We start from the raw sequence: 15,027 nt of genomic DNA, 5'->3' as shown, positions 1-15,027 counted from the left end.
GGTGACCTGTCTCCTTAACTTTTTTGTAACCACTTTTCCTAGATGTTAGCTTGTGCCTGCTGCGAGCCACGAAGAATCTTCACCAATTGCAGAAGAAACTCCATTTATTCTTAAGTAAAATCTGTCCACCCTTGGGACAAATAAGAGATGACCTTTTCAAAGGAACGAATGGAGGATGAAATCAGAACCAGGCTATGAGACTTTCAGTGAAAAGGTGTGGGGCTCCCAACAGGGTTTACATTAAGACAGAAAAGTATAAAGAAATGGGATAAAAAGGGTACAGGGGAGGAGCAGAGACACATTTAAAGGATAAATTTGCTTAAAGTACAGTTATCCTTTAAGAAGGCCTTGGAGCAACTATTGGATTGTTGTCTCAGCTGGACATCAAAAATGCGACTGCAAAGTATATTCAATAATAAGAACGTTAGATTAGTTGTTCATTAACAAAATATAACAACAACTGTCCAGGTTAGGTAAACCTGCAGCACAGAATTTACAGATTGCTGCATACTATTCTATGGGTCCTATTGTAGAAGATGCTTTCTTGGTATTACGTTTTGTGGTCGCGCCCTCTGCACACAGCGAATACAGCAGTTCAATCTCATCAAAATCAGCACTGGAGAAAAAAAAAAAAGACAAAAGAACAATAGTAAATATGTCTAGACAATAAACAGCCTAATATTCAAATGTGGAGTTTCCAAAAAAACAATTGTTATTGTAAAGATGGGCAGATCTCTAATCAAGAATGGTGGGTGAAGAAAAGAATCTGTTCATGCCACTGGAATAGCTGGATACAATGCAAATTTTTCTCCAGCTTGGCTAATGAAGAGATTTGAAAGTCTGTGAAAGTGTTCATTATACATAATGTTGCAATATGTGCTTTTTTTATTCACTTGTTAGTTATGCCATATATTGCCCATTAGACGAAGAGATGCTCAATTCAGCTTTTGCAGTAGTTGCACAATTTAGACATTTGTTCCTAATAATAAATCAACTAAAATCAACAAAATATCCATGTTACAGCAACCTTCATGGCTGTTTTTGCAGCAACTGGATCTAGCTTGAGAATTGCCATCTTCAGTAGCTACACTTAGAATCTTATAACATAGCTGCTGATGAGAACGTCAGCAATTCATATCTGCTTAGAGAAGCATTGTAGCTGCATAGAGAAGCCAGCTATAGCTGCAGCTCTAACCATCTGCTCTGAATGGTTACTGATGACTTTATCTTGGATAATATTAAAAGGTCACTTTTGGAACAGTTTGTAATACTGAAATAAGTATGTATGTTTTGTGTGATTTTTTTTTTTCTTAGCAAAACACAAATCTTATGCTTGAAGGATTTGAAACAGACACAATATTTTACTTGATTCACTTAGTTTTAGCAGATGTACAGTGAAAGGGTTATGGTTTTTTTTACAAAAAGAAAAAAAAAAAGCAATGGCCTAAATTATTTGTAAAGTTTTGTCAACATGCTGGAAAATACTTGTTAGCATTAATGAGCATTTCAAATACATAGTCCTGAACCAGGATTTCCCAAACATCTATATGAATGGTTATTAAAACAAAGAGAAACAGATGTAGCCAAGTGATGGACAACGTTTATGACACCAACACATGATGGGTTATTGGCGCACAATAATCATTTTTAATTAACAGCAAATATAAACGTCCCTATCTGAGGAATTACTGTGTATTGCAAAATCTCTGTTAACGGGTTAACAATTAGCATTGCATTGCCATAACAACCTGATATTTAACATGTTGTACTTTTAATTATTATTAGAATCATCAACTTCATTTGCAAGCATCCCCCTCCCCCGATATCTTTACTAATGAGTATACAGCAACATCTATAACTGGATTTACATGTAAGGAGATCAGTAGTTCAGCTTCCTGCTGAGGTTGAAGATCAAACCTGGAGCTAAAATTACAGGCTATATCTATATATACATACACGGAGTAGTCTTTGTCTTCACCCAGGTTTTCTCTTATTAATGTTTGTAAAGGTCGTTGCATTATCAAACAGCTATTCTAAATGCAGTTATGTGTCCATATGTTAAATGGTTTAACTAAAATTTAGATCTGTGTGATCATTCTGTCATGCCTACAAATGTACTTGTCAAAGAAAGCAATTTGTCTATTCCAACATGGCAATTCCCTTTAAAAAGATCCTGTCATGACAAACATAGGAGCTGCCATTGCTGACTTATTTTTGTAGGTACATGCTCCATGGCTGTCATCCCTACCTCTTTTTATTACTTGATGAATTAATGACCTAGAGCAAGTCATGTGCATATCACCCGACCTACAGATGCTTTTTCCAGATCAGTGGCCCATTAGGGTAGTGTAACAAGGATGACAGGACTGCTCTGAAGCACATATTTTAAAAAACAAGTCAGCATGTTTCTATTTGGAAGAGTTTTCTTTAAAGTAAAACTGTCAGAAACAAGGGCAATTTAAACATTGCATTTCATTAAAATAAAAAAATGTAAAGCCTAAATAGTATATTTGGAGCCACATACCACTCGCATGAGGTTAAAAATAAGTTTATTGTTCTAGCACGTACACGAACACTCCTTCTTCCCTCTTTTCCCATTCCCTCTTTCTCTCCCCTCTCCTTTTCTTGTTCATCTAGCAAAGGGGTCTTCAAACTATGGCCCTCCAGTTGTTCAGGAACTATAATTCCTATCATGCCTAGTCATGTCTGTAAATGTCAGAGTTTTACAATGTCTCATGGGATGTGTAGTTCCGCAACAGCTGGAGGACCGTAGTTTGAGGATCCCTGATCTAGGATATGCATTAAAATAATTATAAATGAATAATCTGAAATTCTTGCAAACATCCAGTGTTTATAACAAAAATAGCTGAGGGATAATGTGTGGTACTTTTCTGTTGTGGTACTGTGTAATGGGGGGGATTATTAAGATAAAGGTTTGTAAAACAAAAATTTCCCAAATACATTTTTATTTTCTGCTGTCCGTGCCACTGAAATCTCTACCAATTCTTCTGCAGTAACGGACAAGGCAAGGAGTGTCAGCGTCCTGTTCTCTTTCTGTGCCCAGTGGTTCCTTCTGTAGACCTCCACATCCACAAGGGAATGTAGTGGAGTCAGGGCCGACAGGAGTTGCCACTGAATGCGGCAATGGACCAGGAGAACACTCTTGCAAGTGTATTCCTGCAGAATATTTTAGCCAGGATTATCTCTTTTAGATCTCTTATCTATCGCTTTACAGGTACAGCTTATTTGGAAAATTTTCATTTCATGACAGAGACACTTTAAAGGATAAGTTCACTGTTAGTTACATTTTACATGTTACACCATGAATTTGGACTTACTAATGCAGCAGCCCCGCTCCCCCCAAAATCCCCCAGTCTGACAGCGGGCGGTGGATCCTCTCCCCGCACCTGCTGTCACAATTTAATACCAGTGTGGCCCTGCAGGACTCCACCCACACAGTCCTGTCAGCTATCTGTGAATGAATTAACTGTAAGTTATATCGGCCATTGTGGCAGGCGGCTTGTAGTCTTCAATGAATTGCGAAGGCACTGGTGAGCGCTCTCGTAGTTTATTCATTCTTTCTGCTCTACAGTACCTGTCCACCTTTACAGTAGAGTCAGCAGAAGCCTGACACTGCACCTGCAATGTTCTAATCGCAAGTGCAATTCTCTGCAGGTTTCGAAGAAAAAAATAATAAATGCGTATTTTTTATGTGCAAAAAAAAAATGTGCATTTGTTATTTTTTTTAAAAACATATTCTTTAGACAAGGCACAGGTAGGTGAGTGGACAAAAATTCAGGGTAGTCATGCCCCCAATAGCAAAGTAAAATACATCAGAAATGGGCATAAAAAATAATTTGTGGAACAATTACTACAAGTAGGAATTTAAAATACTGACCTTTCTGTGCTTTTGCCTGTAATTATTTGATTGTTGACAGGGTTTGTTTAACTGTCAGATATAATTTACCCTATGACTAAAGCTGGCCATAGACTGTTTGAATCATGGTCTTTTCAGCAGGAACCGGCTGGCATTCCAACCATGTATGGGCAGGCTGAATGTACAGTTGATCAACTTTGGCACAACCAGCCTACCAGATTTTACATGTGATTATTGCTACAAGCTATTATAGTCACTAGCAGTAATCACTGTGTTCTCCCCATGGGGACGGCTTCCCCCCCTGAAGAACACAATGGCTCTGTGGGAGAAATTCCTGTCAGTACAGAACCATGGGCTTTAGGAAAGAAAATCACTCTGTCTATGGCCAGGCCTAAGCCCTAGTGGGTGGGGCGAAATGCATTAGTGTGTGGAGGAGACATGTAGGCTGAGGCCGCACCTTATCAATTGTTCACCTGGGATGGTTGAGAGTAGTGGCGAATGGCGATCCTTTTCTCTTTATACTTACTAGCCCTCTGGCTTGGTATCAGAGTAGGCCTGCACCCTATGTTCTGGGACACAGGGATATACTTTTACCTCTACTTTGAGTGGTGCCAAAAGCAATATAACAGGTCACAGTGAGATAAAATTTAGGTCAGTTTGGTTGCATCCTGGAAAATTTCCTGTTACCAATCTTTAACAGTTACTTTGCACAGTTACTTTGTACAGATGATAAAAAAAAAAATGTGGTCAAAGCACTATAGTTGGTGTCAATGTTTAGTGATCATATCAAGTACATTCAGATCTGGCAGTTCTCAGAAGAACCGTACTTTCACACAGGAATTCAGCCATAGAGAGTAATGACCACCACAGATGTGTATGCCAAACTTGACATCAACCTGCAAATTTACATTTTTTTTTTTTAAGTTAAAATCACGCATTAAAAGCAGACACTGCAGTGTGTTTCTGTGATGGCCCCTCTCTTCACCATCCAGCAAAGCCTTCTATGCTGCAGATGGAAGAAGAGTGAAATGAATACTAAGGAGTGTCATTTAAGCCACTGTTCTGAATCTGTTGGGACTGCTGCCATCACCTGTTAGATGGTGGAACCCAGCAACAGTCCCAGGGCATTTAGATGTTTACACACTGGTCTATACCATTCATAAAATATATTAAAATTGTTCTAAAGCCTGAAGTATTTCTACCCTAATTCATTCTCTGCATTAATATAAACCCCCCTTCCTTTTACTTACTTGAACCTGAACTTGTTTCAACAATGTGCACGAGAGCAAAGGCTTTCACAGCTCCCTCTCTCTCTCTACTCATTGGCTCAGACACAGCAGCTCCATCAATCACAGCCAGTGAGGTGGGAGCAGTTGGTGGGGTTGAGACGCCATTGCGCAGAACAGGCAAGTATGACATGTTTGTTATTTTAAAAATAAATAAATAAAACATGAAGCTTTAGGGCCCTTTCACACGGGCGCTCCGCTTGTCCGCAAATCATCCTATTTTTTTGCGGATGATTTGCGGACATAATGTAAGTCAATGGCATTGCGGATGTCAGCGGAATACCATCCGCTGACATCCGATTTTCTTCCTTTCAGTTCTGTTCCGTTTTTTGGAACGGAAGAGAACCCTATTTTTTCATCCGTTCAAAAAACGGAAAGGAAGGAAAATCGGATGTCAGCGGTGTCATCCGCTGACATCCGCAATGCCATAGACTTACATTAGGTCCGCATATCATCCGCAAACGGATGGGATGATATGAGGACACACGGAGCGGATGACACAAATGTCATCCGCTCCGTGAAAAAAAAAAAAAAAAAAAGCACCAGAGCGGAGAAGAAATCCGGAGCGGCCGTGTGAAAGAAGCCTTACAATCACTTTAAATACACATATCATCTTATGGGAAGTTTTTTATTGACATGCATGGTCTGGCGACATGGTCTCTGTGCACTAATCAATGTTTGCCCATAATGTTTAAATCTTTGTATTAAAATAATAGGCAATGTATACTGTACCAGTACAAAGAGTGTTTCCATCTCTCCATCAAAAACTGGTGAGATGCTTCCACAACAATTTAAGGTACTTTCTGCCCAATTTCTAAACTATGATAAGCTTCATTCCCAAAAGCATTAGTTAGGCATCATTTTCTCTACCATACACTGCTTTTTAAATGGATTTCTAAATGCACTAAACTAAAAACAATAATGTATGCAGTAAATCTATACATATTATATTTGCTACACAGCACTTTTTTTTCTGTGTATTTTGTACGTAAAACATTTCACAAGCATGACCAAACAGGTTATCACTAATTAAAATGCAGCTAGCTAATGCAGATAAAATGCATTTCAGTGAGTTGCCTAGTAAGGAAAGTATGAAAATGTTTAGAGGAAAATAACTGATCCAGGCCAATGAATTAAGCCTAGTGCTGGTTATTTTAATAAATTTGATGTGCAAATTATTTCTTTGCCAATAATATAATCTCTATACTTACTTTAGTTGAATTAATTCAGACACCCACCAAAGTCAAAACAAGACAAGTGATCTCATGAAATATGGGTGAGGCAGCATGTGCATCATATTTAATGAATTGTGATGAAAGGCTTGACTACAGCAATCAGCACTGATGTAGTCATATCATAAACATGTAGACACAAACTCCTGAGTATTTCTTTAAGACTGCAATTCTAAAGTAAACTAGTGATCTATGCTAAATATGTGAAACCTGACAGCAGGCCCTAAAAACATCTTCAAACAGGTGAAGAAACACCACCTAAAGCAGGGAAGAAGGTCTAGGTCTCAACACAGCTTTATTTTTGTGGAGGATAAGATAAGAAGCTTTGCAAAACCATATTCAGAGGATGTAAGAGAATGGTGCTAGATCCTAAGTTTTAATTGTTGATATGTGGTTGGTTACTCGTAAAGATTGAAGTATCTCAGGTTATTCAGCTTCTGTGCACACAAAAGGCTCTACAGGGGACCCTGGGTGTAGACCATATAATATTTGAAAGAGAGTGCTACACCAAATGTATACAGTTCATCAAGCATTTATTTAATTTCTTTGTGTAAGTCAATAGAGACTGGATTGCGGATTTCACTTTACAGCAAGAGATAAAATGCATGTTGGACTCTGTGGCACTCCTCTTCTAAATATTCCTATAAAACAAGACAGTCATTTCAGGGACCCTCATAGTAACATAGTTTTTTCAACAAGGGAAGCGACCTTCTGGGGCAAAGTCAGAACAGGAATCCCACTAATCAGCTCTAATGGGACCTCTGCAGTACTGAGAGAACCCGGAAATGCGTAACAAATCGTCCTTTGACAAAACTGTTCAGGCTGAATTCTGGCCCTTAAGATTACTCAGCTCCAGGCGATGATCCATCCCAGATTCAAGGAAGCTGATGATCTGGGGAACTGCATAGATCTAAGAGCCAAGACCAAGGGACTCACACCACTGAAAGTACAATGGTAAATTTTGTAAGTAGAATGCTTTCTGGCATAAAGCATGCTTTAAAAATCAGTGCCTGAGAGCCTTTTCTTTCTCCATAACTGAGCTTCAATAGCCATGCCATGACAATTAGCGACTGTCAAGCAGGTTTTGAGGAACCCTGTTTTTCTCAACAACTGGATTTTAACACCCATACTATGAAAACTGGCGACTGAGAAGAAGGTTTTGAGACTTAAGATGGATACACACTATACAACTTTTGTTGTTAGATTTCCTTTAGATTTACCTTCAACTATGTAGTGCAGGGGCCTGCCTGATTGCATACAAATTGAAAGTGTTTAGATTTTACCTCATATTATATGGTTTTGGTAAATCTAAAGGAAAAAAATCTAAAGACAATTGTATTGTGTGTATTGCCCATAAAACCATACAAATTTGATCTGTGTACCAGGTTGTTTTTGTCCAGACCAGAAATATGAGAATCAAAGAAATGCTGTCTAATTCCATCCTTTGCAGAAGCTTTGGAAAAGTTTAAGAGGCAGAAAGGCATACATAAGGGAGTACTGTACAAGCAGAACAGAAAGGGCACCTGCTAGCGTGTCCCTTGTCCTGAAAATGAACCTGTCTCTACCTTAGGGTTGAGCAGAATTACCAAAGGATGTATGTCTGGCAACACCCAATGTTGACAGATTATCTGGAACATAATATACACAGGAGGTACGCCTGCCCACCCCTAGAATGTGGGCCACCAAGAAAGCTGGCTTACCATCCACCAAAAGTTGTGCTCCACTTATAGTGGCTTGTGGTCAGAGCTAGATCTCCTTGACCAGGTAGTGAGAGGACCAGAAAGCACCGATGTCCAGGAAAGATGAGAACATCCAAATATATGTCCTGAATGTCTATGGTAGCCAAGAAATCTCCTCGATGAAGGGAAGCCACCAAAATTTCCTGTTTTGCACAGTCGTTTAGGACTGTATTCATAACATAACCATTACTGGAAATGTTGAACAGGTTTAAACAGAAGTCCCAGAAACCTTCCCAGAGAGTAGGAATCATGTATAATAACTCTCTGGGCCTATAAACCACGCACAGTCTGGGACAGGCCCTATGCATATTGAAGAGACAAACTAATATTTGAGGCAAATCTGTTGTGGGACAGAAAGGAACTTCATCTTGTATCTGAAAGAGACCACATATCAAAAATCACCATATCGCTAGCAGGTGGGGCAAACCTTTATGCAGAGGAAGCACTCGAAGGTTCCAAGATGGTCAGGTCCTAGCTAGGTGTTTTGGAATGGACAAACGTGATGCTTTGACTAAATCACAGGGATCACTAAATGGCGGAGTGCAGGTCGGATGAGTCACTGTCCCACCTGGACCACCACAGTTCCGCCAGTTAAGAGCTGGTACTTCTCCTCAGCCACTGCCACTGCTGTCATTATCACAGCAGAGCAGAGAGCAGGAGGCAGCCATGGAACAACTTTAGACAGAGAGTGGGAGACAAAGCAGCTTTGGATGGAGAGCGGGAGCTGCCGGAATTAACTTTTCAAGTGTCCCAGCAGATGACTGGTTGTTAGGGTGTAAAAATAAAAAGTAACTGCGCTAAAGAACAGAAATAAGCAGCAACTATAAAGTGGGATAACACATAACCAAAATATAAAGAAATAAAGCTGCGCTCGATTAAAAACAGTGTATGTGAATTATTCCAAACACTGAAATATAAAAAGTGACAGTGATAAATAACACAATAAATCCCAAATCACTGAGTGATAACAGTGAAAAATTGTGAAAGGCAACTGATAATATAATATATCATAAATGCAATATATCATAAATAATCATAAATTATAGACAATTAAGTTTTAAGTGAATATACAAGTGGTGAGTGACACAATGAAAAAGTCCCAAATCACTGAGTGTTGGATAGTAAAGTGAATGTCCTCCACCATAAATTAAATAATCCTCCACGGTGCTCCGATAACTAGGACACACTCATGCGCTTACCGGATATCTCAAGAAAGAAAGCCTGGTATCATCAATACTGATAAGGGGCACTTGAACGAGGAAGGCTAGGATCAATGGCTGAAGGGGTCTGTACACATATATCCTGAACAATATATATATATATACAGCGCTATATAAATTCAATAACCAATAAAGTGACAATGTGCATCATATAAATAAATATTTCTCTTAGGGTGCAATATATAGAGTGTCCATAAAGTGCATTCCAAAGTAAAGTGCATGAAAAGTCCACTAAAACATGAGTCAAGCCGTGAGCAAAAATCAATCAAGGTGCTTGATAGATGTCTCCATATATAAAGTGCGAGTGACACCACCACCGTTTAGCCACAAGATGGCCTCTAACCTCACTGAAGTATTAAACCAGCAGTAAATCCTATGTAAGGATAAGCCCAGTGTAGGGGATGCCACTTCCTGGATCGATCTCTCTCTCAATTTCATGGGTATGGTATGTGGGTAAAGATAATAAACGATCTAAGTGTTCACTGCTATTATCCTTTTATTAGAATAAAAGATGAAGGTACACTCACATGAATCTGCACAATAGGGCTTGTGCGGACCGTACACACCAAACAGTACGGCAGCTGTGGGAAGCCGTGCTGATGGGTCGCCGCTCGTCCATCCGAGTCTCCGCCCCCTATACGCGTGAAGCGAAAGCGTAAGACGCCACGCGTATAGGGGGCGGAGTCATAGCACAAACAGGAAATTCGGACCTCGGCTGGAAGAAACATTTACAGATCAAGTCTCTGTGTATTTTAATTCCTTAACCCAGGTTTGGAGGCTGTACCTCTTCTTTGAGAAAGCCTAGTCTTGCAGGTCTGTGAAAGAAGTGTGCTCTTTCTACCCTACCATTTTTGATTATCTCATCCTGGGATAGTTCAAAGAGCATATTTCCCCAGAAAAAGCTGAATAAGGGACTTTTTTTTAAGCCAACTTAGCTAGCTCATGCTGCAAGGCTAGCAACATTTAGAGATGCATTAAGATTGTTTTAACCACCTGTACTATCTGATTAGCCAGATAAATAAAAAGCTGTTGTGCCTCTTCAGTCATCCATTCCTGATACAAAAGTCTTGTCCAGTGCTTTCTAGCTTGGGAAAACATGGGTTGGAAACTGACCCTTACATGGAAAAAAGCATTCTAGTAAGGTACTCCATCTTTTTTTTACCATGGGATCACAAACAGAGGGAGAATCTCGTACGGGTATGATGTTTGCCTTTGAAAGGTGAGCGACTGCTGCATCCTCCAAAGATGGGGACTCCCATTTTTTCTGCTGCCACAGGGAAGGGGTAAAAGTGGAAAGGAGTTTTAAGAGAATAAAGAAATTATCTGTGTCCATCCTGGGTCTTCCACTCCATAGTGATCAGATCATCAAATTACAGAACAAGTGCTCCGGATTCTGGCAGGTACGATCTTCTTTCCCCCTTCCTTTTCTTCTTCCCTAGGCTTCTTTCTTTCTCTCTCTCTCCCTGCCTTTTCCTCATGTTTCCTCTCCTTGGTATTCCTGTTTCTGATTCTTTTGTTTCTCTTCCTACATGCTGCCCCATCTACCTCGAGTGGGCGATTTTTGTGAGTGTTTTGGGGGGTCTGCCGGGGTTAGTCATGTTGCGTCTCCCCTTCCTTCGGCCCCTCCGCCAACGGAGCCGGCCTGAGGTCGGTGCAGCTCCTCTGTGTGGTCCCACCCTGTTGCCAGATACCCCCCCACGACCAGTTGGGGGTGGTTTGAGGTGCCTGGGGGGGCGCCGGCTGGGGGCGCCGCACTGGGGGCGGTTTGACGGAGGCTGATGCCCCCCTCCCCCGGCGGCGTGCTTCGGCTTGGGGCTCCCCTGTGATATAAATTGCACCCTCTAGGACCCGCAGACGTCTGAAGTTGACTGTGACGCATAGCCCCCGGCAGGCCGCCCTCTCATTTTTCTTCCACTGAACGATGGTTTTTGCACTATGTTGTGTTAATACGAGCTGCTCCTTTTTCACATGTTATGTACCACAATGCACTTTTTATGCCCCCTGGGGTGTGGCTCTGTTCCGCTGCTGCCCCTACCCTGTATTTTTGTTGTTACTGTCTCATTTTTGTCTGCACTCATGTACAAAAAAACCTTAGCATGACACTTAGCTTGATAATAGCCCACCATGATAGGATGACAACAATATCCTTTTCTCAAGGAGGAATTCCTCCCACAGTTCACCTTCACCACGGGAAGGGGAAGACATTTAAAGTGTTACTAAACCCAGATTCCGCATTAACTATATCTGGTGCCCTACAGTACACAGAAAATAGAAATGCAATCATTTTAGTAAATATAAACTGATAAAAACCTTTTTTCATCAGCTGTATATGCAGCAGTTAGAGCAATCGTGTGACTTGTATCAGTGAGTGCTGATAGCTTGTAGGAGGAGTTTTTATTTCTCTGAAAGTGGGGGGTGTCATGGCGCCCTTCTAATATCCCAAGGTGATACAAGGAATGTGGGTGGATGGGAGGGGGGGGTTATGGGGCTGCGTGGGGGGTAACAAAGTTTGGTACTGTAGGGAAGCTATAGTCCGCGGCAGCCGGCTGAAGCGTGGAGAAGCCCTGAGAGATGCAAGAAAGGAGAGAGCGGCGCCAGCTTAGTATAGTACAAGTTTATTTAACACTGTTAAAATTGGTGACTCACTGTCCGAGGTTGGGTGAGACCGGTACACAAAGACTGTTAGGGTCATCCATCTTCCTCTTCCAGGATAGTGGTCATAGGAGAAGGTGGTGAGGTTCCAGAGGTATAGCCGAGCCGCTGTGGGGCTGCTAGTTGTCACTGACCGCTGCGGAGCATGCACAACAGGGCTCCGGCTGCCGACTTCCGATCCCTGATGACATCACTTCCTGGCAGGAGAAAAATAGGGGTTGCACGCGTTCAGAGCATCCGTGCTCCTTCGTCAGGCGATGGGATCCCATCGCCTGACGAAGGAGCACGGATGCTCTGAACGCGTGCAACCCCTATTTTTCTCCTGCCAGGAAGTGATGTCATCAGGGATCGGAAGTCGGCAGCCGGAGCCCTGTTGTGCATGCTCCGCAGCGGTCAGTGACAACTAGCAGCCCCACAGCGGCTCGGCTATACCTCTGGAACCTCACCACCTTCTCCTATGACCACTATCCTGGAAGAGGAAGATGGATGACCCTAACAGTCTTTGTGTACCGGTCTCACCCAACCTCGGACAGTGAGTCACCAATTTTAACAGTGTTAAATAAACTTGTACTATACTAAGCTGGCGCCGCTCTCTCCTTTCTTGTTTTTATTTCTCTCACAATTGTCCTATCAGGCTTCAAGACCCTTGATTCTCTGTCTGAACAGTGCTGATTGGCCCTGTGCTTATCACATGTACCCCCACCCCCCCCTTTTCTCCCAAAAGAAAAAAAAATTCTAGCAAAACACACCAAACTGAGCAGCCTGACACCATAGACTGTAAACATTAGGTTATTTTTTTTGGAGTCTGTGGAAGGAGCAGATGATCAGAGAAGACATGATTGAACAGCCTTTTTACACAATGCAGAGGATTAACCCCTTAGGATCCACACTAAGGGGTATAACAAACATGCTTTACTGCATATACAGACTGATTTTACTGTTGTGGGTTTAGTAACACATAATCATTCACCTGGGGTGGCTACTTTATTGTTAACATAGTTTCAAACATACAGTATCTCACAAAAGTGAGTACACCCCTTACATTTTTGTAAATATTTTATCTTTTCATATGACAACACTGAAGAAAGGACACTTTGCTGCAATGTAAAGTAGTGAGTGTACAGCTTGTATAACCGTGTAATATTGCTGTCCCCTCAAAATAACAACACACAGACATTAATGTCTAAACTTTTGGCAACAAAAGTGAGTACAACCAACCCTAAGTGAAAATGTCAAAATTGGGCCCAATTAGCCATTTTCCCTCCCCGGTGTCATGTGACTCATTAGTATTACAAGGTCTCAGGTGTGAATGGGGAGCAGGTGTGTTCAATTTGTTATCACTCTCTCATACTGGTCACTGGAAATTCAACGTGGCACCTCATGGCAAAGAACTCTATGAGGATCTGAAAAAAGAATTGTTGTGCTACATAAAGGTGGCCTAGGCTATAAAAAGATTGCCAAGACCCTGAAAGTGAGCGGCAAGGTGGCCAAGACCATACAGCGGTTTAATTGGACAGGTTCCACTCAGAACAGGCCTCGCCATAGTCAACCAAAGAGGTTCAATGCACGCGCTCAGTAAGCGTCATATCCAGAAGTTGTTTTTGAGAAATAGACGTATGAGTGCTGCCAGCATTGTTGCAGAGGTTGAAGGGGTGGGGGGTCAGCCTGTCAGTGCTCAGACCATACGCCGCACACTGCACCAAATTGGTCTGCATTGCTGTCATCCCAGAAGGAAGCCTCTTCTAAAGATGATGCATAAGAAAGCCCGCAAACAGTTTGCTGAAGACAAGCAGACTAAGCACATGGGTTACTGGAACCATGTCCTGTGGTCTGATGAAACCAAGATAAACTTATTTGATTCAGATGGTGTCAAGCCTGTGTGGCGGCAACCAGGTGAGGAGTACAAAGACAAGTGTGTCTTGCCTACAGTCAAGCATGGTGGTGGGAGTGTCATGGTCTGGGGTTGCATGAGTGCTACTGGCACTGGGAAGCTACAGTTCATTGAGGGAAGCATGAATGCCAATATGTACTGTGACATATTGAAGCAAAGCAGGATCCCCTCCCTTCGGAGACTGGGCCGCAGGGCAGTATTCCAACATGATAACGACCCCAAACACACCTCCAAGACTACCACTGCCTTGCTAAAGAAGCTGAGGTGATGGACTGGCCAAGCATGTCTCCAGACCTAAACCCTATTGAGCATCTGTGGGGCATCCTCAAACAGAAGGTGGAGGAGCGCAAGGTCTCTAACATCCACCAGCTCAGTGATGTCGTCATGGAGGAGTGGAAGAGGACTCCAGTGGCAACCTGTGAAGCTCTGGTGAACTCCATGCCCAAGAGGGTTAAGGCAGTGCTGGAAAATAATAGTGGCCACACAAAATATTGACACTTTGGGCCCAATTTGGACATTTAAACTTAGGGGTGTAGTCACTTTTGTTGCCAGCGGTTTAGACATTAATGGCTGTGTGTTGAGTTATTTTGAGGGGACAGAAAATTTACACTGTTCTACAAGCTGTACACTCACTACTTTACATTGTGGCAAAGTGTAATTTGTTCAGTGTTGTCACATGCAAAGATATAATAAAATATTTACAAAAATGAGGGGTGTACTCACTTTGGTGAGATACTGTATATTTCAAATATGCCCCGTCCATAGACCACGTTACCCGCCACCACATATCTGTGGGGAAGAGACCCTTGTCCTCTCAACATTGGAATAAGTTGCTTTCTTAATGCAGGTGTTTGTAAGCTGGCAGTGGGTTATAGGGGGGATGAGGATGACAGGGGGTAGTGTATTAGGAGGGTTGCAGAAGGGTGCCAGGTGTGATGAGGATGACAGGGGGTAGGTTGTTAGCAAGGTTGCAGTGGGATGCCAGGTTTGAAAAGGATAAGGATGACAGGGTGGGTGTTTTACCAAGGTTGCATTGTGCTGCCAGGTGTAATGAACATGAGGATGACAGTGGTTGGGGTTTCAGCCGGGTGCCAGGTGTGATGAGGATGACGGGGTGGGGTGTTGGTAGG

General features: G+C 42.0%; 1 protein-coding gene across 2 annotated transcripts in view; it reads right to left on the bottom strand.

Moving 5' to 3' along the window:
- Positions 1–236: 236 nt before the first annotated feature.
- LOC309561984 (putative endonuclease 4) overlaps positions 237–15,027 on the bottom strand; it is an 89,304-nt gene continuing 74,513 nt past the window's right edge. For both annotated transcript variants that reach the window (XM_082266080.1, XM_082266081.1), the window contains one exon: positions 237–616. In XM_082266080.1, the coding sequence (XP_082122206.1) occupies positions 511–616 (106 nt within the window). In that variant the 3' untranslated portion in view covers positions 237–510. The remainder of the gene's footprint in view (positions 617–15,027) is intronic.

The sequence above is a fragment of the Pelophylax lessonae genome, assembly GCF_965119305.1.
Source record: "Pelophylax lessonae genome assembly, chromosome: 8".
Classification (NCBI taxonomy): domain Eukaryota; kingdom Metazoa; phylum Chordata; class Amphibia; order Anura; family Ranidae; genus Pelophylax; species Pelophylax lessonae.
Note: the sequence above shows the minus strand (reverse complement) of the source record. Positions and strands in the feature narration are given on the sequence as shown.